The 26829-nt window shown below is 40.5% G+C and overlaps 2 protein-coding genes and 1 long non-coding RNA gene across 3 annotated transcripts in view; all 3 read right to left on the bottom strand.

Moving 5' to 3' along the window:
- Window positions 1–1458, bottom strand: part of LOC310720668 (uncharacterized protein) — a gene marked incomplete at its 5' end in the record, with an annotated part of 579035 nt that extends 577577 nt beyond the window's left edge. The window contains one exon of the mRNA XM_083531443.1: window positions 1374–1458. Within this exon, the coding sequence (XP_083387569.1) occupies window positions 1374–1458 (85 nt within the window). The remainder of the gene's footprint in view (window positions 1–1373) is intronic.
- A 3427-nt stretch (window positions 1459–4885) lies between these two features.
- On the bottom strand, window positions 4886–20424 carry LOC310720921. Its single transcript, XR_014531863.1, has 2 exons — window positions 20381–20424; window positions 4886–5072 (listed from the first exon to the last, which is right to left on the bottom strand). It is a non-coding gene; the product is annotated as an uncharacterized lncRNA (long non-coding RNA).
- On the bottom strand, window positions 8629–10759 carry LOC310720207 (tubulin beta-4B chain). The gene is made up of 4 exons (XM_083530625.1): window positions 10578–10759; window positions 10368–10476; window positions 10157–10267; window positions 8629–9787 (listed from the first exon to the last, which is right to left on the bottom strand). Exons 1-4 carry the CDS (start codon window positions 10632–10634, stop codon window positions 8727–8729), a joined length of 1338 nt encoding a protein of 445 aa, XP_083386751.1. The 5' UTR covers window positions 10635–10759; the 3' UTR covers window positions 8629–8726.
- Window positions 20425–26829: the final 6405 nt, after the last annotated feature.

Here is a 26829-nt window from a genome sequence, read left to right as displayed (position 1 = left end):
TAAGAACAAGGGAGATGTGCAGACCTGCATTAACTACCGGGGAATTAAGTTGATCAGTCACACCATGAAGTTATGGGAAAGAGTAGTGGAAGCCAGGCTGAGAGTAGAGGTGACCATCTGTGAGCAACAGTATGGTTTCATGCCGAGGAAGAGCACCACAGACGTATTATTTGCTTTGAGAATGTTGATGGAGAAGTATAAAGAAAGGTCAGAAGGAGTTGCATTGTGTGTTTGTGCATTTAGAGAAAGCATACGACAGGGTGCCGAGAAAGGAGTTGTGGTACAGTATGAGGAAGTCAGGTGTGTCAGAGAAGTATGTAAGGGTGGTGCAGGACATGTATGAGGACAGTGTGACAGCAGGGAAGTGTGCAGTAGGAATGACAGACTGGTTCAAGGTGAAGGTTGCACTGCATCAAGGTTCGGCATTGAGCCCTTTCCTGTTAGCAGTGGTGATGGACAGGTTGACGGACGAATTCAGACAGGAGTCTCCCTAGACTATGATGTTTGCAGATGATATTGTGATTTGTGGTGAGAGTAGGGAGCAGGTTGAGAAGAGTCTGGAGAGGTGGAGGTATGCGGTGGAGAGAAGTAAAATGAAAGTCAGTAGGAGTAAGACAGAGTACATGTGTGTGAATGAGAGGGAGGGCAGTGGAGTAGTGCGGTTGCAGGGAGAAGAGGTGAAGTGCAATGTGAGGGAGGGTAGATTGAGATGGTTTGGACATGTGCAGAGAAGAGACACGGGGTACATTAGTAGGAGAATGCTGAGGATGGAGCCGCCAGGTAGAAGGAAAAGAGGAAGGCCAAAGAGGAGGTTTATGGATGTGGTGATGGAGGACATGCTGGTAGTTGGTTTAAAAGAGGCAGATGTAGAGGACAAGGGGGTATGGAGATGGATGATCCGCTGTGGCGACCCCTAATGGGAGAAGCCAAAAGAAGAAGAAGAAGACATTTATTAGGAAGTACAAAGGAGCACTTAATGTGTCTGTGAAGATTCTTAATCACCCATGTGCAGTTATCTGCACGTTGAGTCATATTAACTGGACTTCTATCTGGTTGGATCGAAACAATTCACTACTTATCCAAGCAGCATCTTCAGTCCCAGGGGAAGTTGGCAGGATTCCACAAATGTATATGCTCCAGGTTAAAGGATTCTCCACTTCTTGGATATACTGGTTAAGACACAGGGGGAGGTGAGAGTAGCAAGGGAGGTGTCAGGAGTAAGGGGAGTGGTTAGGGTGTAACTACCCCAGAGTGAAGAGTAAGGGGAGAGTATATAAAACGAGACTACTCCTCTGTTGAGAGAAGGATTTTAATAAGATGGTTCTCTGTTCTCCTCTCTCAAACCATCTGTCTTCTCTGTCCAAGAGGTGTACCTTTTTTCCTCCTCCTGAGGTGTTGCTTCTTCTGTTTACACAGCTCCTGAATGGCTGTGCTGTTGGCAGTGAAGGTGGCAGCCATCTTAAACCCTCTGTGTGGGACGTCACATACAGCTGTATTGACATTGTTGGGGATCTACTCTACAGAATAGCCGCTGTTTTGTTCTGCACATTGAGCATCTTCTTATCCACCTCTTTCATTGACATGCTGGCCCCAGAAGACAGCAGTTTTTATATGCATCAACAACAATTGTGTTGTTGATGCATTAAAAAACATCAGAAGAGATATACTCTGGCTCTCCCTTTTAGTTATGCTGCAATATCAAGTCTTGCCGGACCCCAACTGCACAGTGTCCTTAACTTTTGTACAACAATTAGGATACTTAATAATCCATACATCCTTATCTCCCTGTCACCCCTATTCATTGTTCTTATTTCATTGTCGGAATGTACATTCCTCCCAGTGCTAATGCTAAGGAGGCACTGTGTGAACTCTACGGCGCTATTAGTGACCTGCTTGTGACTGTGACGCCTCCCTCCCAGATGCGCTGAACGACTTCTACGCCCGGTTTGAGGTACAGAACAACGTGAAGGCGAGGAAGACCACCCCTCCTTCCACTGACCAGGTGCTCTGTCTTACCACAGCTGAAGTGAGGAAAACTCTATGTAGAGTTAACCCACAGAAGTCTGCTGGACCTGACAACATTCCTGGCAGAGTGCTCAGGGAATGTGCAGAACAGTTAGCGAATGTCTTCACTGACATCTTCAACATCTCCCTGAGCAGCAACGTTGTTCCTACGTGCCTCAAGACAACAACCATTTTTCCCGTGCCGAAGAAGTCTACTGTCTCCTGCCTCAATGACTATCATCCCGTCGTGCTCACACCCATCGTGATGAAGTGCTTCGAGAGGCTCGTCATGAGACACATTAAGACCCAGCTTCCACCCTCCCTGGACCCCATGCAGTTCGTGTATCGTCCAAACTGTTCACGCACAATGCCATCTCCACAACCCTCACCCACCTCACCCACCTGAACAACAAGGACTCATATGTACGAATGCTGTTAATTGACTTCAGCTCAGCATTCAACACAATCATTCTTCAACACTTGATTAAGAAGTTAAGCCTACAGGGCCTGAACACTTCCCTCTGCAACTAGATCCTGGACTTCCTGACTGGGAGACCTCAGTCAGTCCGGATCGGGAACAGCATCTCCAGCACCACCACACTGAGAACTGGGGCCCATCAGAGCTGTGTGCTCAGCCCACTGCTGTTCACTCTGCTGACTCACAACTGTGTAGCAATACACAGCTCGAACCACATCGTCAAGTTTGCCAATGACACGAGCATGGTGGGTCTAATCAGCAAGAACGACAAGTCAGCATACAGAGGGGAGGTGCAACGTTTAACTGCCTGGTGTGGAGCAAACAACCTGTCTCTGAACGTTGACAAAACCAAAGAGATGGTTGTGGACTTCAGGAGAGCACAGAGCGACCAATCTCCACTGATTATTGATGGATTCTAAGTGGCGCACGTCAAGAGCACCAAATTCCTTGGTGTTCATCTGGCGGACAACCTCACCTGGTCACTCAACACCAGCTCCATCACAAAGAAAGCCCAGCAGCGTCTCTACTTCCTGAGAAGGCTGAGGAAAGCTCATCTCCCTCCCCCCATCCTGACCATGTTCTACAGAGGGACCATTGAGAGCATCTTGAGCAGCTGCATCACTGCCTGGTTTGGGAACTGCAACGTTTTGGACCGCAAGACCCTACAGAGGATAGTGAGGACAGCTGAGAAGATCTTTGGAGTCTCTCTCCCCTCTATTAGGCACATTTACACTACACGCTGCATCCGCAAAAAAAACAGCATTGTGGACGACCCCACACACCCGTCACACACACTTTTCACTCTCCTGCCATCAGGAAAATCTCATTTAATGTGTGTTACTGAACTGTAGAACCTGGACTTAACACTTAACACACACACTCATTACTCATCTCAACCCATTCCACCATCATACCGTTTACATGCTGTTTTTTGCACCTTTGACTGTTTTATACTATACTGTTTACATGCTGTCTTTTGCACCTCTTGACTGCTGCTGTTTTTTGCAATACATTGTGTCTGTTTATATTCACTCCTGCATATAGTTTTTACAGTTCTCCTCGCACAGTACTGTATAATCAAAGTATACAGTAGGTTTACTGTTCGGCGCTATCTTGGGTTTTGTGTCTTGTCTTGTGTTGTCTTGTGTTGTCTCTCTGCACTGTCTGTCTGTACTGTTTTTTGTCTGCACTGTTTGCACTAGGTTGCACTCGATGCACTTTATGTAGCTTTTATTGTGTTGTAGCGCTATGTTGTTGTTTAGTGTAGCACCAGGGTTCCGGAGGAACGTTGTCTCATTTTTACTGTGTACTGTGTACCACTGTGTATGGTAGAAATGACAAAAAAAGCCTCTTGACTTGACTTCACTTGATAAGCTTACACATAAAAAACATCTTATTCATTCTTTATCACCACATTATCTGTGTAAAGCTGCTTTGAGACAATGTTCATTGTTAAAAGCGCTATACAAATAAAAAATAATTTCATTGAATGAACATAAAGTAAACTGGTGATATTTATTTTAAACAAAAATAACAAGAAAATAAATGGATTGTTACAAAAAATAAACTTACAGTGGCAGTGACAAGATGGTTGTGGTCATCATATGTAAGAGTTGTGAACTTCTAAGAGAGTAAATAGATGTCATAAGGAGCTTCATTGTCAATGCAGTATGTCTCATCAATGTTCTCCATCAGATGCACAGACAGAATCACAGTGCAGGGTCAACCACAGTCTCAAATAATTTTGGACTAGGCACAACACAGAATATGCTTATAAAGTGGTCAGGATATTCCTTGCGAATCTTACTTATGAGCAGTGTTCCCATGTCTAAACCGGTGACCCCACCTATAGAGTGAGTAACCTCAGCCTCTTTATGTACAGGATCCAGCATTGATTTTACCAGCCCAGCATCTTCAGTTTAATGGTCTTGACACAACTGTTATCAGCCCCACTATGAACTGTTAAACGCAAAAAAATTAAGCAAGATTAATTAAATTTACTCAAAACATTCAAATTAAATAGCATTAACTATCTAAATAGAAATGTATACTTAATACATAAATTACTGGCCTCCAAAAACTGCTCAGGAACAAATCTTTATATTAATTACTTAATCTAGATTGCAAAATTTCCTGATACTGCTCCTCAAGTTTAACTGTGCTGAGTGGTTTGACATGTCATGAACCCGTGTTGCCCGAGTTTCGTGATTTCACATATTTTGTCAGGTCACACCCCCATGATGTCACGTGATGTTACTTGGTGTCAATATGGAACTCAATTGGTGATTCTCTTGACCGTGCTGAGTGTTTTAATGTCACGTCTAGGTATGTCTAGCATTCTCGTTAGCTTATTGATCAGCATGGTGATTGGGGCCAATAACATCACGCGAGTTCATTAATCAATTCAATTCAATTCATTTTTATTTGTATAGCGCTTTTAACAATGAACATTGTCTCAAAGCAGCTTTACACAGATAATGTGGTGATAAAAATGAATAAGATGTTCTTTATGAGTAAGTTTGTCCCTGATGAGTGAGCCGGTGGCGACTGTGGCAAGGAAAAACTCCCTGAGATGGCATAAGGAAGAAACCTTGAGAGGAACCAATTTTAAAGGGGGAACCTATCCTCATCTGGGTTGCACTGAATGTTCATTTATTGCAGATATACGATGTTTCAGGGTACAGTGGTGGTGATCAGAAACAAACTGTAGTCCTGAGTCAGTGTAGCAGACTGTTGACATTAACTACAGTCCAAATCCATCCTCAAAGCTTCCGTTCTTACTCTGGAATTTCATGGAACCACCTTAGGCGTTGATGAGAAACCGTCCCCAGCTGCACAGAGTGGTCTCCCCGCTTCTTCTTCTTTGGCCAACAATAGTCCAATTTTCACTGGTTGGCTAACAATACCTGTGGCAGTTCTGGCCTTGAGTGATCCGGTATGGAATTAAGGTTTATGATGCTTCTTCTTTGACCAGATATTATTTACAAATTATAGATTACCTTCAAGGGGATTTAAAAAAAAAAAAAAAAAAAAAAAAAGAAGCTTTTTTTTTTACTTTCAAACAAATAATCTGGTACATAGTTTAATTTACAAAAAACAGAAAATTTTAAAAGAGAAACCTACCTTTATATAGTAAAGATTTTGTATATCGCTATCTAATGAAAAACAAGGTGAAACACTGTGAAACAAGGTTATGCAGAGAGACAAATTAACACAAGAAACAGTGACTACGTTTATTAAAATTGTTAATCAAAAGTAACAAAAATATTGTTACAAAAACGAGCAATACTATTTGACTATTTGTATTATGATAACTGTTTTTATTGAAGTGGATACAAACCAAGTGTGAGGGTATTAATTATAAAGTGAAATCGTTTCCACTTGGTGAGTTCAATATACTTTTATTTTATTTTCATGACAATATGCATATTATTTTGTAGTTTATTTTTGTATGAAGTTTTGATTGTTCAAGTGTTACATTTGCAGGTAACAGTAGAAACTTTTCTCTTACTCATGATGCTATTTACACGTGTGTCTTACAGTTTGTATGTAATGTGAATGTAATGCTGACAGAAATATGTTTTGAATGTAAGATACTCTTGATGCTGTTCGGGAAAAAAAAACAAGTTAAATCTATGACTTGGACTCGAAACTGAGGGAGAGCCTGTGAACTCCAGATGCCATAAACCTGGCAGGCCACCCATGGAATGAGAACCAGACAAAGTCCTGCAATACATGTGATCATTTAATTTTTTTATTTTTTTCTGGAATTTGTCAAATTTCATCTGAGTGCCAAACATTTTTTTTTTTTTTTAACTATGAAGTCTAAATTTTTCATGGAAACTGAACTGTTTATTTTATTTAAGGAAATCTATTTGCTTTTTCTGACTAGAGGTTTGTAAACGTGTTAAAATTATATTGCTATACAGTGCTATTGGATACTGATACACTGTGATTTGTTGTTTTAATGTTTTAATACTTTATTTGCTTACTTTTCTATTACTCATTTGATGGGTATTATTCTTTATTAGGGAAGGAATGTCAACCCATGCACCGCATCCTAACCACTAGACCACTCACCGCTGCGGCCCGGGTTCGATCCCCGGTCAGGGAACCAACCCCAGCCATTAGGGTTGCACAAGCTTTAGTGCCGGTCCGAAGCCCGGATAAACGGGGAGGGTTGTGTTAGGAAGGGCATCCAGCGTAAAAACATGTGCCAAATCAAACATGCGGATGGTCCGCTGTGGCGACCCCTTATGGGAGAAGCCAAAAGAACGTTTTTTAATGTCAACCCATGCACAAGAGAAAAGAGGGTTGTTTAGAACTAGTTCATTAAGAAAAGAAAATCCCTGGGATAAAAACATTAACTAAAAATATAGGCAAAGAAAACATTCTATTGTAATATTATTATTTTTTAGAGAACTAAAAAAATTGTAGTGCATGTAAAGTGTTTAGTTTGTTGTCTACAGTATATGTTATACACTTTTGTCTGTTAAAAGGTCTGTGTAGTTTTCATTAAAGTATCTATAGCTCCTTATGAATCTACAATGTCTGGTTCATTGCCTTCATGTTCCTTTCTATTAACCATAGCTGTTGGTGCATTAGTATCCACAGGTCATCATTGTTATATATTACTTAAAAGAAACAGTGACCTCAAATAACCTAAAACTCATATAGTCACCATGCTGGTTGGGTTAATTCCATATTTATCACTGATCACCTTCAAAAACTTAAAGAGCAGCAAATTTAGAGCAATGTTACAGTCAACAGTAACTAGCAAATTAGATGAGCAGCACACTTGCAGTTTACTGAGAACTAAGCACAGCACAAAGTAACGTTCAAATGTTTAAAAATAAAACCCAAAATGCTTTAAAAATTAAATGAATAGCATTAAAACAGAGAAAATTACTTTTAAATAGTAACGCTTTGTATATTGATACACTGACCATTGATATACAAAAATGTACATATAATGTATATGTTTATTAATCTGTACTGGTAATATGCAACTTTACACTTATGTAGAAAACGTTGTATCATGTACTTTAATAATCAAATCACTCAAACCAATGACGAACTGTTAACATTCCTGCGGAGTAAATATTTTTTGTCCTGGGCCCCAAAGTAAAACCTACATTTTCATCAGATATCCTTATTGCTTGACTAGACCCCCAAATTATCTTGGATAGATGAGTAAATGTCCCCCCTTAATATTAGAGGGTCCTACTAGAGTTACAAAAATGCAGAATCTCATTTAAAATCCCTTATGTCTTATGCAAATCTAGAACAATTGAGTCATTTTGTACCTGTTTTCAAATATAAAGGTTTGTAACTTTTCTATTTATTTTTTTCATTCTTTAACATCTTATCCCTGCTATAAAAAATTAATAAATTTTTATATGTATACATAAACTTATTTTTTGCCTTAGTGATTTAATGTATGTCAACATTTGAAAGCACTTTACAAATAAGAATTAATTAAAAAAATGTGTATCAGTTCATATTTCAAAAAAAACTTTGTTTAAGTTGTGATTAAATAATATTAAATATCTTGTACTGTATTAAAAAGCTTAGAACATTAGATCTTAACTGATCAGGTAGAACAAGATTTAAACAATAGCGCAATCTACTGGCGAAAATAAAGAATGTGCCTTCAAACTTAATCAAGCCTGAAGTTACATAGTGTTTTTAGATACTAGTGCCATTGTGTGTTTGTTCACGTGTCAAGTGAGGCCCAGAAAAGCTTTATTAAACCAGATATGATACAATTTATAGATTACATTTAATGCGATCGTGGACTTTTTAAAAGTTGAATGAACTATCCTTTCTCCCCTACAGATTGCCCCTCTACTCCCAACATATTTAAATCAATTTGGGAAGGAAAAAGTTTGATCTTAATTTTTCTACACATAATGGCAGCCCATGACTTATTTATATTTTAAGAAACTAAAGTATATGTACATTAAAATAAAACCGTTCTTGCACATTAAGTAACCAGATTTGTTAAATTAAGCAGCCAAGATGCCACAGTTCAACACATCTGATAAAAAAAAAAAGAATAATTATGTGCCTTCACGTGACCTACAATTAAACTGACTTTCAATTTTCTAAGGAAAAGGGGAAAAAGCAGTAAAGAATGAGCCAAGTTGCCAAAGTTAAACATTTATTAGAAAGTACAAAGGTGCACTTCTGATCTGTATACTTTTAAAATAGATGACAAAGAACAGAAAAACTGAAAATATCTTTATGCCAACTCCTCTTCTGCCTCTTCCTCAAACTCACCCTCCTCTTCAGCTGTGGCATCCTGGTACTGCTGGTACTCAGACACAAGGTCATTCATGTTGCTCTCTGCTTCAGTGAACTCCATTTCATCCATTCCTTCTCCTGTGTACCAATGCAGGAAGGCCTTTCTCCTGAACATGGCTGTAAATTGCTCAGAAATGCGCCTGAACAGCTCCTGGATGGCTGTGCTGTTGCCAATAAAGGTGGCAGCCATCTTAAGCCCTCTGGGTGGGATGTCACATACAGCTGTTTTGACATTGTTCGGGATCCACTCTACAAAATAGCTGCTGTTTTTGTTCTGCACATTTAGCATCTGCTCATCCACCTCTTTCATAGACATGCGGCCCCGAAAGACAGCAGCCACAGTCAGGTAGCGACCGTGGCGAGGGTCACATGCCGCCATCATATTCTTGGCATCAAACATCTGCTGTGTTAATTCGGGTACGGTGAGAGCACGGTACTGCTGGCTCCCTCTGCTGGTGAGTGGGGCAAAACCAGGCATAAAGAAATGCAGACGAGGGAAGGGCACCATGTTGACAGCCAGTTTTCGCAGGTCAGCATTTAGCTGCCCAGGAAAACGGAGGCAGGTGGTAACACCACTCATTGTGGCAGAGACAAGATGGTTGAGGTCACCATATGTAGGAGTTGTGAGCTTCAAAGTGCGGAAACAGATGTCATAAAGAGCTTCATTGTCAATGCAGTATGTCTCATCAGTGTTCTCCACCAGTTGATGCACAGACAAAGTGGCATTGTAGGGTTCCACCACAGTATCAGAGACTTTAGGAGAAGGCACAACACTGAATGTGTTCATGATGCGGTCAGGATACTCCTCCCGAATCTTACTGATAAGCAGCGTACCCATGCCTGAACCAGTGCCCCCACCCAAGGAGTGAGTAAGCTGGAAGCCCTGTAGGCAGTCACAGCTCTCAGCCTCCTTACGTACAACATCCAGCACGGAGTCCACCAACTCAGCACCTTCAGTATAATGGCCTTTGGCCCAGTTGTTACCAGCCCCACTCTGACCTTTTAAAAGCAGGAAAACAAGGCTAGATTATTTAAATTTAATCTACACATTGTTGTTAAATAATATTAACTACCTATACAGATACATTTACTTAATACATAGATTACTGGCCAAAAAGAAACTTAAAAAAAAAAAAAAAAAAAAAAAAAAACCCACAAATTTCAGAGTAAAATGGGAATGGAAATAAGCCATCAGTGTTTGAATTTTAAAACTAAGAATTGTTTGAAAACTGGGGATATCTGGCAAGTATTTTTTTTCTACTACAGAACATTTGAATTATCCCGATTCAAGGGCTAAGTAAAAAACAGAGTTGTCTGCAGTTGTTAATGCTGTCCAAAATCATTAAAAATATAAAAATTTCAACCCACCAAAAACGAAGTTGTCTGGTCTGAAAATTTGTCCGAAAGGACCAGATCTTACAGAGTCCATGGTCCCTGGTTCCAAGTCCACGAGAACAGCCCGAGGAACATACTTTCCACCTGCGGCACCACAGTACACACTTTAACTATGGTCATAAACAGAGGCAAATTGAGCCATAAACTTGTCCAAAAAAGGGTGAAAATTAATAGCCGGATTTACCTGATGCTTCGTTGTAATATACATTAATCCTCTCAAGCTGCAGGTCGCTGTCACCATGATAGGTGCCAGTCGGGTCGATTCCGTGTTCATCGCTGATCACCTCCCAAAACTATACAATATATAGTTACAATATATGTGTATAATGTTTGAGTATATATTTATTTTGTATTTGTAATATATGTATATAATATTTTTATTTTATAAAATTACCTTTGCACCAATTTGATTCCCACACTGACCAGCCTGCATGTGAACGATTTCCCTCATTCTGGTAGTATTTTTGTACTGAACACAAACTGTGAACTCAAATAGTCTCAAACTCCCGTGTCTTCTTCGACTTTAGCGAAATCCTGATTAGCCACAGCCGTTCCACGGACTTAAACCCCACCAGTATAAACGTCACCCGATCTTTAATTGGCTAAAACAAACGTCAATCATTATTTTCCGACCTCCTATTGGAGCGCAGAATTAAGTAAGCCGTATCACGGATGTTGATGTATCCAAGGGATACAGCGCTGTAAACTCCAATAGAAACCCTTTTGTGTTTTTAGTAACTAGATATGTTTATACAGAAAACCAACGATTGTTAGGGATATCAGGTTATAATAAACTACTATTTTTTATTGTTATTAGGAATGAGATGGCATGTTTGGACTTGTTCTTAGTGTTGTGGAGTTGCTACATTATATCCAGGTTTAAATTGATTCACACACCTTTATCTGTAAAAATATACAATCAAATATTTATATTATGTGTAGTATACTGCCACAAATTCACACAAAATATTTTATAGACTGAAGCCTTAGTGTATGTATTATGATTGGGGATCTCTACTAAATTATTTATACCTTCACATTAACACCTTCATTGTCTCCATATAAAAATCATAAAAAAATTATAAATAGAAATTTAGTAGTTTTAAACCTTTTATCATAGTACAAAAATGCAGTGAAAATGCATATGCGCAATTTTTATAGCAATAGCAGGCTATTGCATTCATGCTTATGCAGGTATGAGCTGAGCAAGCATAAAGCTGGATTAAGAACTCTAGGATAAGTTTTCACAGCAGGGTCTGACACAGGCATGAACAATAAAGATCAACTTTTCCAATTTATATGTACATTTAACTTTTACGGCCTCTTTTTGCTACCTGTCCCAACTTTTTTGGACTGTGTAGCTCTCATGAAATCTCAAATGAGCCAATATTTGGCATGACATTTCAAAATGTCTCACTTTCAGCATTTTATATGTTGTCTATATTCTATTGTGAATAAAATGTAAGTTTTTGAGATTTGTAAATTATTGCATTCCTTTTTTATTCACAATTTGTACAGTGTCCCAAATTTTTTTGGAATCGTTTATGTATATTATTCAGAAATAGACAAAGCAAACATTAGCAACAGCACCAAACAATGTGTTTATGTTACATAAATAACAGAAAATCATCTGTTCTAATTGTCACCCACTTGTTTAAAGATACATTTTATCTTTAAATAGGAGTATCCTTTAGTTCCATTACACTTAGACCAAATTCTAGATTCTAATAACTCAATAATTCAATTACTGTTTTATCCTGGTCAAGGTTGAGGGAATTATTTTTTTATATGCCTTCTAGAATGGTGTAAGATAGCTAAAAGGTTGTATTAACAATTCTATATAATTTTTTATGTATATAAAAGTATACATTAAAAAAAAATTATACTTTTATATAAATTAATCATAAAAGGTTTTTAAGCCAATTAGCCAGAATGTAGAGTAGTGTTAAAAAATGTGAACTACTGCTTGCACTGGTGTGTAAATAGATTGGAATTCCCATAGGATTAAGACTGTCTGAAAAAAAATAAGTGTGTGACTGGAGAGCAGCTGCAGACTGTTGCTTAGTAAACGTTCAATTATGAATGTAGAGCTGTGTATTGCCTTACACATGCTTACTCAATACTTTATCACTACTCTAAAACTCTAACACACAACAACTTGGCAAGCAATAAAAGATGGCTTACCCACACTTTAAAATATTCAAACTGCAGAATTTGAATGCCAACTGCCGACTTGTAATCCAGCTCGTGCCTGTGGCTAAGGATAAAAAAGTTCATTGTTTTGTTATCAGCAACCATATGAATAAAGAAAATAAGAATGATAAACATAATGAATGTAATTATTATCCTCTATAATTATTATCCTGAGACAGTAGATTAACAAGTTGTTCTGAATTTCCTAATGGCCTGAGTAATTCAGAGCTATGGACAACTACTACCTTTTGTGTAAATTATTAATTGACAATTATTTATGAACATTTATAAAATTTATTAATTGATTTATTTAATTTCACCACCACAAGTGCAAATGGGGGGTTAATTTATTTTTTAAATCCATATTTAAGGAATATAATTAAAACTGAAGTATTAATATGTTAATTTTTAAGTCCCTATAGATAAAGCTAAATAAGCTATAAGCTGAATAAAGCCAGGTCCTTCTGTCTTTACATTAATGTTACTGCCTTGGGAGGAAAATTAAACCAACTGGAACAAAATTCCCTTCCACCACTGAGACAAATGTGTTTAAACAGCTCTATGGAAACATGCAGTGTCACTGCCATAGAAACCAGAGGCACACAATGGTCCCCATTGGAGTGGCAAGAACACACAACAAACTATGTTTTCATTGTTGATATGCTGTTACAATTTTTGTGAAAGTCAAACAAAATGATAAACATTACAGTGACTTTGTTATCAATTTTAAACATAACCTTCTATAAGTTGTGATTTTTTTTATGTTGTATTTAGAAAATTTTAGGGTGGTATTTCAGGTAGATTGATGTGTATATCAAAGGTGGAAAAAGAAAAAACTATTCTACTCAAGTGAAAGTACTCTTACTTTAATGAAATTTTACTTAATTACAGGTAAATTAATCGGTCTAAAAATCTACTCAAGTAAAATAAAATCTACAAAGTAAAAAGTGTGTGTGTGTGTGTGGGGGGGGGGGTAGATGCTAGTATAGTTCAAAAAGGACAAGGACATATAAATCTCAAACTGGTTGTTTTAATTCAATTTTATAAATCAATAAAAACAAACAAATATATATATATATATATATATATATAGTAATAACTCATATATTATATAGATTCATCACACACAGACTGATGTATTTCAAGTGTTTATTTGTTTCAATTTTGATGATTATGGCTTACAGCTAATGAAAACCCAAAGTTCAGAATTCATAAAATTTGAATATTGTGAAAAAGTTCAATATCGGAGACTTGTGGTGTCACACTCTAATCAGCTAATTAAATCAAAACACCTGCAAAGGTTTCCTGAGCCTTTAAATGGTGTCTCAGTTTGGTGCAGGCTACACAATCATGGGGGAAGGCTGCTGACTTGACAGTTGTCCAGAAGACGATCATTAAGCCCTGCACATGGAGAGTAAGACACAAAAGGTCATTGCTAAAGAAGCTGCTGTTCACAGAGTGCTGTATCCAAGCACCATTATGAAAAGTGGAATGGAAGTAAAAAATGTAGTAGAAAAAGATTAGAAACAAAGCCTATTTTAGAATTTGGGGGAGATTCACAAAGAGTGGACTGCAGCTGGAGTCAGTGCTTCAAGAACCACCATGCACAGACATATCAATAGGATACAACTAATGCATTCCTTGTGCCAAACCACTCCTAAACCAGAGACAATGTCAGAGGTGTCTTACCTGGGCAAAGGACAAAAAAGGAGTCGTTTTTTCAGATGAAAGGAAAGAAAATTTTGCATTTCATTTGGAAATCAACGTCCCAGAGTCTGGAAGAAGAGAGGAGAGGCACATAATCCAAGTTGCTTGAGGTCCAGTGTAAAGTTTGCACAGTGGTGGTTTGTGGAGTTTGTCATTTGCTGGTGTTAGTTCACTGTGTTTAATCAAGTCCAAGGTGAGCACAGCCATCTACCAGGAAGTTGTTGAACACTTCATGCTAGCCTCTACTGACCAGCTTTATGGAGATGCTGATTTAATTTTCCAGCTGGATTTGGCACCTGCCCACACTGCCAAAAGCAGTGTTAGTGTTTGTGTGCTTAACTGGCCAGCCAACTCACCAGACCTTTAGAGAATCCATAGGGTATTGTCAGGAGGAAAATGAGAAACAAGAGACCAAAACATGCAAATGAGCTTAAGGCCACTGTAAAAGAAACCTGGGCTTCTATATCACCTCGGCAGTGCCACAGACTGATCACCTCCATGCCATGCCAAATTGAGGCAGTAATTAAAGCAAATTACCAATTTACCAATACTGAGTACTTCTTCTTCTTCTTTCGTCTGCTCCCATTAGGGGTCGCCACAGCGGATCATCCGTCTCCATACCACCCTGTCCTCTACATCTGCCTCTTTCACACCAACTACCTGCATGTCTTCCCTCACCACATACATGAACCTCCTCCTTGGCCTTCCTCTTTTCCTCCTACCTGGTGGCTCCATCCTCAGCATTCTTCTACCACTATAATTCATGTCCCTCCTCTGCACATGTCCAAACCATCTTCAATCTCGCCTCCCTCAACTTGTCACCAAAACATCCTACATGCGCTGTCCCTCTAATAAACTAATTTATAATCTTGTCCATCCTCATCACTCCCAACGAAAACCTTAACATCTTCAGCTCTGCTACCTCCAGCTCCACCTCCTGTCTTCTACTCAATCCCACTGTCTCTAATCCATACAACATCGCAGGTCTCACCACAGTCCTATAAACTTTCCCTTTCATTCTTGCAGATACCCTACTATCACAAATCACTCCTGTCACTCTTCTCCACCCACTTCACCCTGCCTGCACTCTTTTCTTTATTTCTCTAACACACTCTCCATTACTTTGCACTGTTGACCCCAGGTACCTGAACTCCTCCACCTTCTCCACCTCTTCTCCCTGCAACCGAACCACTCCACTGCCCTCTCTCTCATTCACACACATGTACTCTGTCTTACTCCTACTGACTCTCATTCCCCTTCTCTCCAGAGAATATCTCCACCTCTCCCGGCTCTTCTCAACCTGCTCACTACTCTCACCACAAATCACAATATCATCCGCAAACATCATAGTCCAGGGAGAATCCTGTCTGACCTCGTCCGTCAACCTGTCCATCACCACTGCAAACAGGAAAGGGCTCAGGGCCGATCCTTGATGTAGTCCAACCCTCACCCTGAACCAGTCTGTCGTTCCTACTGCACACTTCACTGCTGTCACACTGTCCTCATACATGTCCTGCACCACCCTCACATACTTCTCTGACACACCTGACTTCCTCATACAGTACCACAGCTCCTCTCTCGGCACCCTGTCATACGCTTTCTCTAAATCCACAAATACACAATGCAATTCCTTCTGTCCTTCTCTATACTTCTCCATCAACATCCTCAAAGCAAATAAGGCATCTGTGGTGCTCTTCCTCGGCATGAAACCATACTTTTGCTCACAGATGGTCACCTCTTCTCTCAGCCTGGCTTCCACTACTCTTTCCCATAACTTCATGGTGTGACTGATCAACTTAATTCCCCTGTAGTTACTGCAGGTCTGCACATCTCCCTTATGCTTAAAGATCGGTACCAGCACACTCCTCCTCCATTCCTCAGGCATCCTCCCACCTTCCAGAATCTTGTTAAACAATCTGGTTAAAAACTCCACTGCCATCTCTCCTAAACATCTCCATGCTTCTACAAGTATGTCATCTGGTCCAACCGACTTTCCACTCTTCATCCTCTTAATTGCTGCTCTCACTTCCTCCTTACTAATCCTATCTACATCCTGCTTTACCAACTCCACATCATCCAACCTTCTCTCTCTCTGATTTTTATCATTCATCAGCTGCTCAAAATACTCCCTCCACCTTCTCAACACACTCTCCTCACTAATCAACACATTTCCCTCTCCATCCTTTTTTGCTCTAACTTGCAGCACATCCTTCCCAGCTCGGTCCCTCTGCCTGGCCAATCGGTATAAATCCTTTTCTCCTTCCTTAGTGTTCAACCTCTCATACAGCTCCTCATATGCCTTTTCCATGGCTCTCGCCACATCCCTCTTTACCTGCTGCTGCATCTCCTTGTACTCCTGCCTACTTTTCTCATCACTCTGTCTATCCCACTTTGTTTTGCCAACCCCTTTCTCCTTATGCTCTCCTGCACTTCCTCATTCCACCACCATGTCTCCTTGTCTTCCTTTCTATTTCCAGATGTCACACCAAGTACTTTTCTAGCTGCCTCCCTCATCACTCCTGCAGTAGTTTCCCAATCACCCAACACCTCTTCACCACCACCGAGCCCCTGTCTGACCTCTTCCCTGAACCTCACACTACACTCGTTCCTCCTTCAGTTTCCACCATCTTATTCTACTTTCAGTCCTCACTCTCCTTCTCTTTTTCTTCGCCTCCAAAACCATCCTACAGACCACCATCCGATGCTGTCTAGCTACACTGTCCCCTGCCAACACCTTACAGTCTCCAATCTCCTTCAGGTTGCACCTCCTGCATAGAACATAGTCCACCTGTGTGCACCTTCCTCCACTCTTATACGTCACGCTATGATCCTCCTCCTTCTTAAAATAAGTGTTCACCACTACCATTTCCATCCTTTTAGCAAAATCTACCCCCATCTGCCCTTCCACATTCCTCTCCTTAAGGCCATACCTACCCATCACCTCCTCATCACCTCTGTTACCTTAACCAACATGCCCATTAAAGTCTGCCCCAATCACCAATCGTTCTTTCCTAGGTACACCATCTACCACTTCATCTAATTCACTCCAGAATCTTCCCTTCTCCTCCATCTCACAGCCAACTTGTGGAGCATAGGCACTGATGACATTTATCATCATCCCTTCAACTTCCAGATTCACTTTCATCACCCTATCAAAAACTCTCTTCACCTCCACTACACTCTTATTGTACTCTTCCTTCAGAATTACCCCTACACCATTTCTCTTTCCATCCACACCATGAAAGAACAGTTTAATCCCACCTCCAATGTTCCTGGCCTTATTTCCTTTCCACTTGGTCTCCTGAACACACAACATATCTACCTTTCTCCTCTCCATCATATCATCATATCATCTCTCTTCCTTTACCCGTCATAGTACCAACATTTAAAGTACCAACCCGAACCTCTACTCTCCTACACTGCTCCTTTTCCTGCCGTCTCTGTAGACATCTTCCTCCTCTCCTTTTCCTCCTTCGGCCAACAGTAGCCCAATTTTCACTGGTACCCTGTCGGCTAACAATATCTGTGGCGGTCGTTGTTAACCCGGGCCTCGACCAATCCGGTATGAAATTCTCATTTGTGATCCGCATATTTGATTTGGCACATGTTTTACGCTGGATGCCCTTCCTAACGCAACCCTCCCCATTTACCCAGGCTTGGGACCGGCACTAAGAGTGCACTGGCTTGTGCCTCCCTAATGGCTGGGTTCCAATTACTGAGTACAAATACAGTAAATTTACCAACTCTTCAGAAGGCCAACAATTCACTAAAAATGTTTTTTTTTTGACGGGTCTTATGAAGTATTAAAATTTTGTGTTTTTGTTAATTGTGAGCCAAAATCATCAAAATTAAAAGAAATAAACACTTAAAATATATCAGTCTGTGTGTGATGAATCTATATAATATACAAGTTAAGAGAGATAAAATAAAATAAGAAACATTTAAGAATTTGTTTACTAATTTTACAGATTAGAATTCTTTTTTTTTTTTTTTCGGTAGCAAAGAAACTAAGCAAAAAAACACAAGAGTTTAATGTGAGTTAAGCCTTTCCACAGAGAAACAAAATCCTGTTATAATGTAATTTATCATAAATAAATGATAATACATGGGTTTCCCACTTGCATTATTTTTATTTATTTATATATTTATTTATTTGTACCCTGGTGGTCTAGTGGTTAAGATGCAGCGCTCTCACCGCTGCGACCCGGGTTCGATCCCCAGTCAGGGAACCATCCCCAGCCACTCTCAGTGCTGGTCCCAAGCCCGGATAAATTGGGGAGGGTTGCGTTAGGAAGGGCATCCAGCGTAAAACGTGCAGAGGATCTGCTGTGGCGACCCCTAACGGGAGAAGCCAAAAGAAAGTTTAATATATTTATTTATTTTACTCAATAATAGATATTTTCTTTTAATGTAGTTAAGTACAATACTTCAGACAAAATATACTTAAGTAAAAGTAAAATTACAGATTTTAAAAACTACTTCAAAATTTATTTCTTTTTTTATTATATTTTATTTATTTCTTACTAAAACAAAACAACAACAGAGCCGATCAGTCAACACACACAGCATACACTCAAGCATATTAATAACAACAATATAATGCTTACATGGAAAAGTGACCATGGAAAGGCAAAGGGCAAATCAAAACAAAAGGGGAAAAAAAAAAAAAAAAAACATAAGCAAACAAAACAAACACAAAAAAGAAAAACATAAGTCAGGGATAGGGTCGTGCCTGTAGAGCAAGTAAATCCCACAAAGGGGCCCATATCCGCCAGAATACATCGGATTTATTCTGCAAGTCATACGTAAGTTTCTCCAAAGGGAGAAGATTAGCCATTTGTGCTAAACACATCTTTAAAGTTGGTACCTGTGGTGATGACCATAGAATAAGTATGCACTTCTTTGCCAAATAAGTAATCAAATTTAATAAAGACTGTGAGTCAGTAGAGAAATCCAATGACGTCTTGCAGTTTAGTAAATAAATAGTTGGAGACAAAGTAAATTTTCTACCCAGCATCTTCTGAACCATATCATGTTCCTCATGCCAAAAAAGTTTGATGTTCCTACAGTCCCAAAATAAATGCATCAACGTTTCTATTTCAGATTTGCATTTAAAACACATCTGAGAAACATTCGGGTACATTTTGTGGAGGTGTACTGGGGTAAGATATATCCTGTATATAAATTTAAAGTTTTGTTCATGCACAGAGCTTGAGATTGATTTATGAAAAACCTCCTCACATATAGAGAGCCATTCGTCATCAGTAAATGACTGGCCCATATCCCTTCCAAAACCTTTCTCAAAGGATCCAAAGGAGAAGAGGTTTCTGATAACAGAGAATACAGATAAGAAATCTGTCCCTTTAGTGCCCCCAGAAGCAGAAGACTATTTTCAACGTCAGAAAGTTCCCGGCGAATTTTCCCGTCTCATTGCAGATTGAATAAAATGACGTAATTGTAGAAATTTGAAAAAAATCTGACTTGGGAAGTCGGTAATCTATCCTAAGCGTCTCAAAAGATTTAAAGACCTTTCCTGTAAATAAATCAGCCAAATTAGATATACCCTTTCCTGCCCAGGCCAGAAGGCCAATACCGGCTAACGAGTCAGGGAAGTCAGGGTTTAAAGCAATTGGGGATTGCATGGACAAATTCTTGGAGACATTGAGATACTTCCTGACATCATCCCAAGCCAAAAGAAAAAAATTCCCAGACCTCCTTAAAAGTATGAATAGCAGAAGGGATGTTAGCAGTCTTGGCGCACATGCAAAAGATTCCATACTGACCCACAAGGAGTCTATCATTTAAAAACCACCAAAGCATTTGTTTAATCTGAGCAGCCCAATAAAATCGCTGCATATTGGGCAAAGAGCCACCCCCCCCACTCCCTCGGCTTCAAAAGAGAAGCAAGTTTAATCCTAGGTTTTTTATTGTTTCATACAATTGTTCCCTACCAATAGCTGCATTCAGATCTTTAAAAAAGTTCTGATCCAAGTTATAGGGTATACACTGAAATAAATAGAGTAGGCTGGGGAGCACATTCATTTTGATCGTGTTAATCCTTCCGAAAAAAGTAATCGGTAAAGGGGTCCACCTATTCATATTCAATTCAATTCAATTCATTTTTATTTGTATAGCGCTTTTAACAATGAACATTGTCTCAAAGCAGCTTTACACAGATAATGCGGTGATTAAAAATGAATATGTTCTTTATGAGTAAGTTTGTCCCTGATGAGCAAGCCGGTGGCGACTGGCGACTGTGGCAAGGAAAAACTCCCCGAGATGGCATAAGGAAGAAACCTTGAGAGGAACCAGACTCAAGAGGGAACCCATCCTCATCTGGGTTACACCGAATGTCCATTTGTGGCGGGTATACAATGTTGCGGGGTGCAGTGATGATGATCAAAAGCAAAGTGTATTTCTGAGTCAGTGTAGGAGACTGTTGACATCAACTACAGTCCAATCCAGGCAGGCCTGGATGAAGTGGGAAGATCCACGGGGGGGAGAGGGGCAGGAACAGTGGTCACTGGAGCCTCAGGAGCATGTTTAACTCGACCGAGAGAGAGAGAGAGAGAGAGAGAGAGAGAGAGAGAGAGAGAGAGAGAGAGAGAGAGAGAGAGAGAGAGAGAGAGAGAGAGAGAGAGAGAGAGAGAGAGAGAGAGAGGTGACAGGAAGAGAAGGATATGGATTATTAAGTGTACCTATTGTTGCATGAGAGTTAAGGTCACTGTGCAGTTTGGACTCCGGCAAGACTCGGTATGGCAGCATAACTAAAAGGGAGAACCAGAAGGCAACACAGACATGAGGGATCTCTGGGATAAGAGACGGCCCACCACACCACCATCAACAAACCTGAGTGAACACGTGAATGTGAGGGGACGACAGCGTACAAATATCCCAGTTCACCAAACACTCTATATCAATGTTCCCTCCAGATCTGAGCCTTTACCTGAGAAAAAATCTACTGATTAAAGGCTTGACTGAATAAATATGTTTTCAACCTCGACTTGAACACTAAGACTGTGTCTGAGTCCCGAACACTGGTTGGAAGGCTGTTCCATAACTGCGGGGCTTTATAAGAGAAAGATCTGCCCCCTGCTGTAATCTTCATTATTGGAGGAACCAACAGATAGCCAGCACCTTTTGATCTAAGTAGGCGTGGAGGATCATACTGGTACAGAAGTTCACTCAGATACGGTGGTGCGAGACCATTAAGTGCTTTATATGTCAGTAGTAGAATTTTATAATCAATGCGAGATTTGATTGGGAGCCAGTGTAGACTGATTAATACAGGGGTGATGTGATCATATTTCCTAGATCTAGTGAGGACTCTTGCTGCTGCATTCTGAACTAACTGAAGCTTATTTATGCACCTACTCGCACACCCAGACAGTAAAGCGTTACAGTAGTCTAATCTAGAAGTAACAAAAGCATGAACTAGTTTTTCTGCATCCTGTAACGACATCATATTTCTAATTTTAGCAATATTTCTAAGGTGAAAGAAGGCGATCCTGGTAATATTATTCACGTGAGCCTCAAAGGAAAGACTTGAGTCAATAATCACACCAAGGTCTTTGACAGCCGTACACGCTGAAACAGAAACACCATCCAGAGATGTTAGGTAATCGGAAAGTTTGCTTCTAGCTGCATGTGGTCCTAGTAAAAGTACTTCCGTCTTATCTGAGTTTAGCAGAAGAAAGTTATCGAGCATCCACTGTCTAATGTCCTTTACACATTTTTCAACATTGTTAAGCTGATATCCTGCTTAAGTCTTGCCATTAGGGTTGAGTAGTTCTTAGAGAATAAATCCTTTAAGTCAGAGGTTATGTGTATGCCCAAATAAATAAACCCAGAGTCAGTAATGTCAAAGGGACAATGTAAATTAACCGGTTGTGGGGTATTTAAAAACATGGTCTGGGATTTTCCAAAATTTATTTTATATCCAGTAAACTGACCAAATTGATTAATTGTCTCCAACAGACTGGGAATGGATAACTGTGGCTGTTTTAAGTAAAGAAGAACATCATCCGCATATAACGATAGACGGTGTTCCAACCCACCTGCCATCTCCCCACAGATGCCCCTATGCATGCGAATACTTTCTGCCAAAGGTTCGATATATAAGGCAAACAAGAGTGGCGACAGGGGCGGCCCTGACGGCAACCTCTCTGGATCGAAATTCGACTTGATAGTAAACCGTTAGTATTAACCACAGCTGACGGGCTAGAGTAAAGAAGGCTCACTAGTATGATAAAGTTAGAGCCCAAATTGAACTTGTCCAACACTTGAAATAAAAACCTCCACTCAACCCTGTCGAAAGCTTTCTCTGCATCCAGAGATATTATAGCAGCCGGGTCACCATCTACAGTCACATGCTGTATTATGTTCAACAGACGACGAATGTTGTCTGAACCATAACAGGATTTAATAAAAACCAGTTTGGTCCGGTTTAATAACCTTAGGTAGAATCTTCTCCAGGCGACGAGCTAAAGCTTTAGCCACAATTTTTAAGTCTACATTAGGTAAACTGATCGGGCGATATAAGGCACAGTCTAATGGGTTCTTTCCTTTTTTGAGGATCAAGATAATAGAAGCAGTCCTCCAGGAATCCGGAGTAAGACTGTCTTCCAAAAGGTTATCAACTAATGGCATGAAAATAGGGGACAGCACATGCCAAAATCTTTTGTAAAATTCCGGAGGGAAGCCATCCAACCCTGGTGCCATCCCACTAGTCATAGCTTGAATAGCGGCAAAGATTTAACCTTTTGTCAGAGGGGTATTGAGAAAGGCCCGGTCCTCGTCTGAGATTGAGGGTAGGGGTATCCTATCCAAAAAAGTGGCAGGGTCTTGGTGTGCGCAAGAGGAGGTGTACAGATTCTCATAAAAATCTTTAAAACTGGAGTTTATTACAGCAGGATCATGCGAAACTTCTCCCTCAGCGATTTCAATGGCCCTAATGGACCTTTCAGCCTGTTCACACCTGAGTTGATATGCCAAGAGATGACTGGGTTTATTCCCATACTCATAAAACCTTTGCCTGCTGAACATCACTAACTTTTTTACATGTTCTGAATAGTTTAAGTTAAGTTTAGATCTGGCACCAATTAGAAGATTCCAGTTGTTTTGCGTGGGTGAAAGTTTATGAATCAGTTCCAATCTTTTAACCTCCTCCTCTAATGTTTTCCTGTTCTCTGCCTTTTGTTTTTACGCCACGTGGTAAAAGAGATAATGTGGCCCCTCAAGGTGGCCTTAGCCACATCCCATTTGGTGGTGCTGTTCACTGGACAGAATTCGTTATCCTGCCACTACTGGGATATTTTTCTTCAAGAAACTGGCAGAAAGCATTGTCATTAAGTAGAAAACTATTAAATTTCCAGTAAGAAGATTTCAGGGTTGAAAATCCTGTTAAATCTTAATACACTGGGTTATAGTCCGAAAGAACCACTGGACCGATTTCACAGGATCGCACACATTTAACAAATCTGGAGGGCAAGAAAACATAGTCTAATCTGGAATAATAATTATGGGGAGAAGAATAAAATGTAAAATCCTTGACCCCTGGGTGCAGCTCCCTCCATATGTCCACTAAGCCTGAAGCGTGGCACATATTTTGCAGAGTTTGTGAAGAACGGGCAGATGATCTTGTGAAAGATGATCTGTCTAACCTACCGTCCATGACACAATTAAAGTCCCCAGCCGTAATCCCCAGGCCATTACACTTGTGATTAAACAATAGGACCATCCTTGATATAAAGTCAGGGCTGTCCTCATTTGGGGCATACACATTCAAGACAGCAAGAGGTTTTCCCAAGATGTGACCAGTAATCAGAACAAATCTGCCCTCAGGATCTTTTTCAACCTGTTCTAAGATGAAAGGAAAAATTTTATGTATCAAAATGGCCACGCCCTGTTTATTTGATGAGAAAGAACTAAAATATACTTCCCCAACCCAGTCCCTTTTAAGCTTTAAATGTTCTGCATCTGACAAATGCGTCTCCTGTAGGAGTGCAATAGTTACCCTTTCCTTCTTCAAGAATGTCAGAACTTTCTTTCTCTTGACTATGCCACCCATGCCCTTCACGTTCCATGTGACCACCCTAGTCAGATCAGACATACATAAGTGCTGTTCAAAGTGTTTAAATGCTGTGGACTGACAGAAGTAAGATTAAGACAACATAACTCTGTAATATAACCGGCTCTCCTAAACATAAACAATAACCCCCACCAATCTTCCCCCCCTTTGCCCAATACCCTAACGATAGGGCTCACATATCAACTCGTCACACACACCACCCGCCAACACCTCCATTGACCACCCAGAAACACGAAGGACAGAAAAAACCCCTAAAAACTCCTAGAAATAAACAAATAAAGTCCACTCTAATAACCTTAATAAGAGAAAATATTAATTAAATACAGCATATAAAGAAAGAGAAGAAAGAAAAAAAAAATTGTGGACGTAATTAAATGGCTTTTTTTTTTTTTTTACTAAAAAAATGTAATAAAATAAACTTTAGTGCAGACCGGCATCTTCTTCTTCTTTCGGCTGCTCCCATTAGGGGTCGCCACAGCGGATCATCCGTCTCCATACCACCCTGTCCTCTATATCTGCCTCTTTTACACCAACTACCTGCATGTCTTCCCTCACCACATCCATAAACCTCCTCCTTGGCCTTCCTCTTTTCCTCCTACCTGGTGGCTCCATCTTCAGCATTTTTCTACCAATATAATTCATGTCCCTTCTCTGCACATGTCCAAACCATCTCAATCTCGCCTCCCTCACCTTGTCACCAAAACATCCTACATGTGCTGTCCCTCTAATAAACTAATTTCTAATCTTGTCCATCCTCGTCACTCCCAACGAAAACCTCAACATCTTCAGCTCTGCTACCTCCAGCTCCACCTCCTGTCTTTTACTCAATGCCACTGTCTCTAATCCATACAACATCGCAGGTCTCACCACAGTCCTATAAACTTTCCCTTTCATTCTTGCAGATACTCTTCTATCACAAATCACTCCTGTCACTCTTCTCCACCCACTCCACCCTGCCTGCACTCTTTTCTTTACTTCCCTAACACACTCTCCATTACTTTGCACTGTTGACCCCAGGTACCTGAACTCCTCCACCTTCTCCACCTCTTCTCCCTGCAACCGCATCACTCCACTGCCCTCCCTCTCATTCACACACATGTACTCTGTCTTACTCCTACTGACTTTCATTCCCCTTCTCTCCAGCGCATATCTCCACCTCTCCAGGCTCTTCTCAACCTGCTCTCTACTCTCACCACAAATCACAATATCATCTGCAAACATCATAGTCCAGGGAGACTCCTGTCTGACCTCGTCCGTCAACCTGTCCATCACCACTGCAAACAGGAAAGGGCTCAGGGCCGATCCTTGATGCAGTCCAACCTTCACCCTGAACCAGTCTGTCGTACCTACTGCACACTTTACTGCCGTCACACTGTCCTCATACATGTCCTGCACCACCCTCACATACTTCTCTGACACACCTGACTTACTCATACAATACCACAACTCCTCTCTCGGCACCCTGTCGTACGCTTTCTCTAAATACACAAATACACAATGCAGCTCCTTCTGTCCTTCTCTATACTTCTCCATCAACATCCTCAAAGCAAATAAGGCATCTGTGGTGCTCTTCCTCGGCATGAAACCATACTGTTGCTCACAGATGGTCACCTCTTCTCTCAGCCTGGCTTCCACTACTCTTTCCCATAACTTCATGGTGTGACTGATCAACTTAATTCCCCTGTAGTTACTGCAGGTCTGCACATCTCCCTTATGCTTAAAGATCGGTACCAGCACACTCCTTCTCCATTCCTCAGGCATCCTCTCCCCTTCCAAAATCCTGTTAAACAATCTGGTTAAAAACTCCACTGCCATCTCTCCTAAACATCTCCACGCTTCTACCGGTATGTCATCTGGTCCAACCGACTTTCAATTCTTCATCCTCTTAATCGCTGCTCTCACTTCCTCCTTACTAATCCTATCTACATCCTGCTTCACCAACTCCACCTCCTCCAACCTTCTCTCTCTCTGATTTTCCTCATTCATCAGCTGCTCAAAATACTCCCTCCATCTTCTCAACACACTCTCCTCACTAGTCAACACATTTCCCTCTCCATCCTTTATTGCTCTAACTTGCAGTACATCCTTCCCAGCTCGGTCCCTCTGCTTGGCCAATTGGTATAAATCCTTTTCTCCTTCCTTAGTGTCCAACCTCTTATACAGTTCCTCATATGCCTTTTCCTTGGCTTTCGCCACATCCCTTTTAACCTGCTGCCGCATCTCCTTGTACTCCTGCCTACTTTTCTCATCACTCTGTCGATCCCACTTCTGTTTTGCCAATCTCTTTCCCCTAATGCTCTCCTGCACTTCCTCATTCCACCACCACGTCTCCTTGTCTTGCTTTCTATTTCCAGATGTCACACCAAGTACTTTTCTAGCTGCCTCCCTCATCACTCCTGCAGTAGTTGCCCAATCATCCGGCACCTCTTCACCACCACCAAGCCCCTGTCTGACCTCTTCCCTGAACCTCACACTACACTCTTCCTCCTTCAGTTTCCACCATCTTATTCTTTTTTCAAACCTTACTTTCCTCCTCTTCTTCTTCGCCTTCAAAACCATCCTACAGACCACCATCCGATGCTGTCTAGCTACACTGTCCCCCGCCAACACCTTACAGTCTCCAATCTCCTTCAGGTTGCATCTCCTACACAGAAGA

Source organism: Silurus aristotelis, assembly GCF_946808225.1.
Source record: "Silurus aristotelis genome assembly, chromosome: 26".
NCBI classification, from domain to species: Eukaryota; Metazoa; Chordata; class Actinopteri; order Siluriformes; family Siluridae; genus Silurus; species Silurus aristotelis.
Note: the sequence above shows the minus strand (reverse complement) of the source record. Positions and strands in the feature narration are given on the sequence as shown.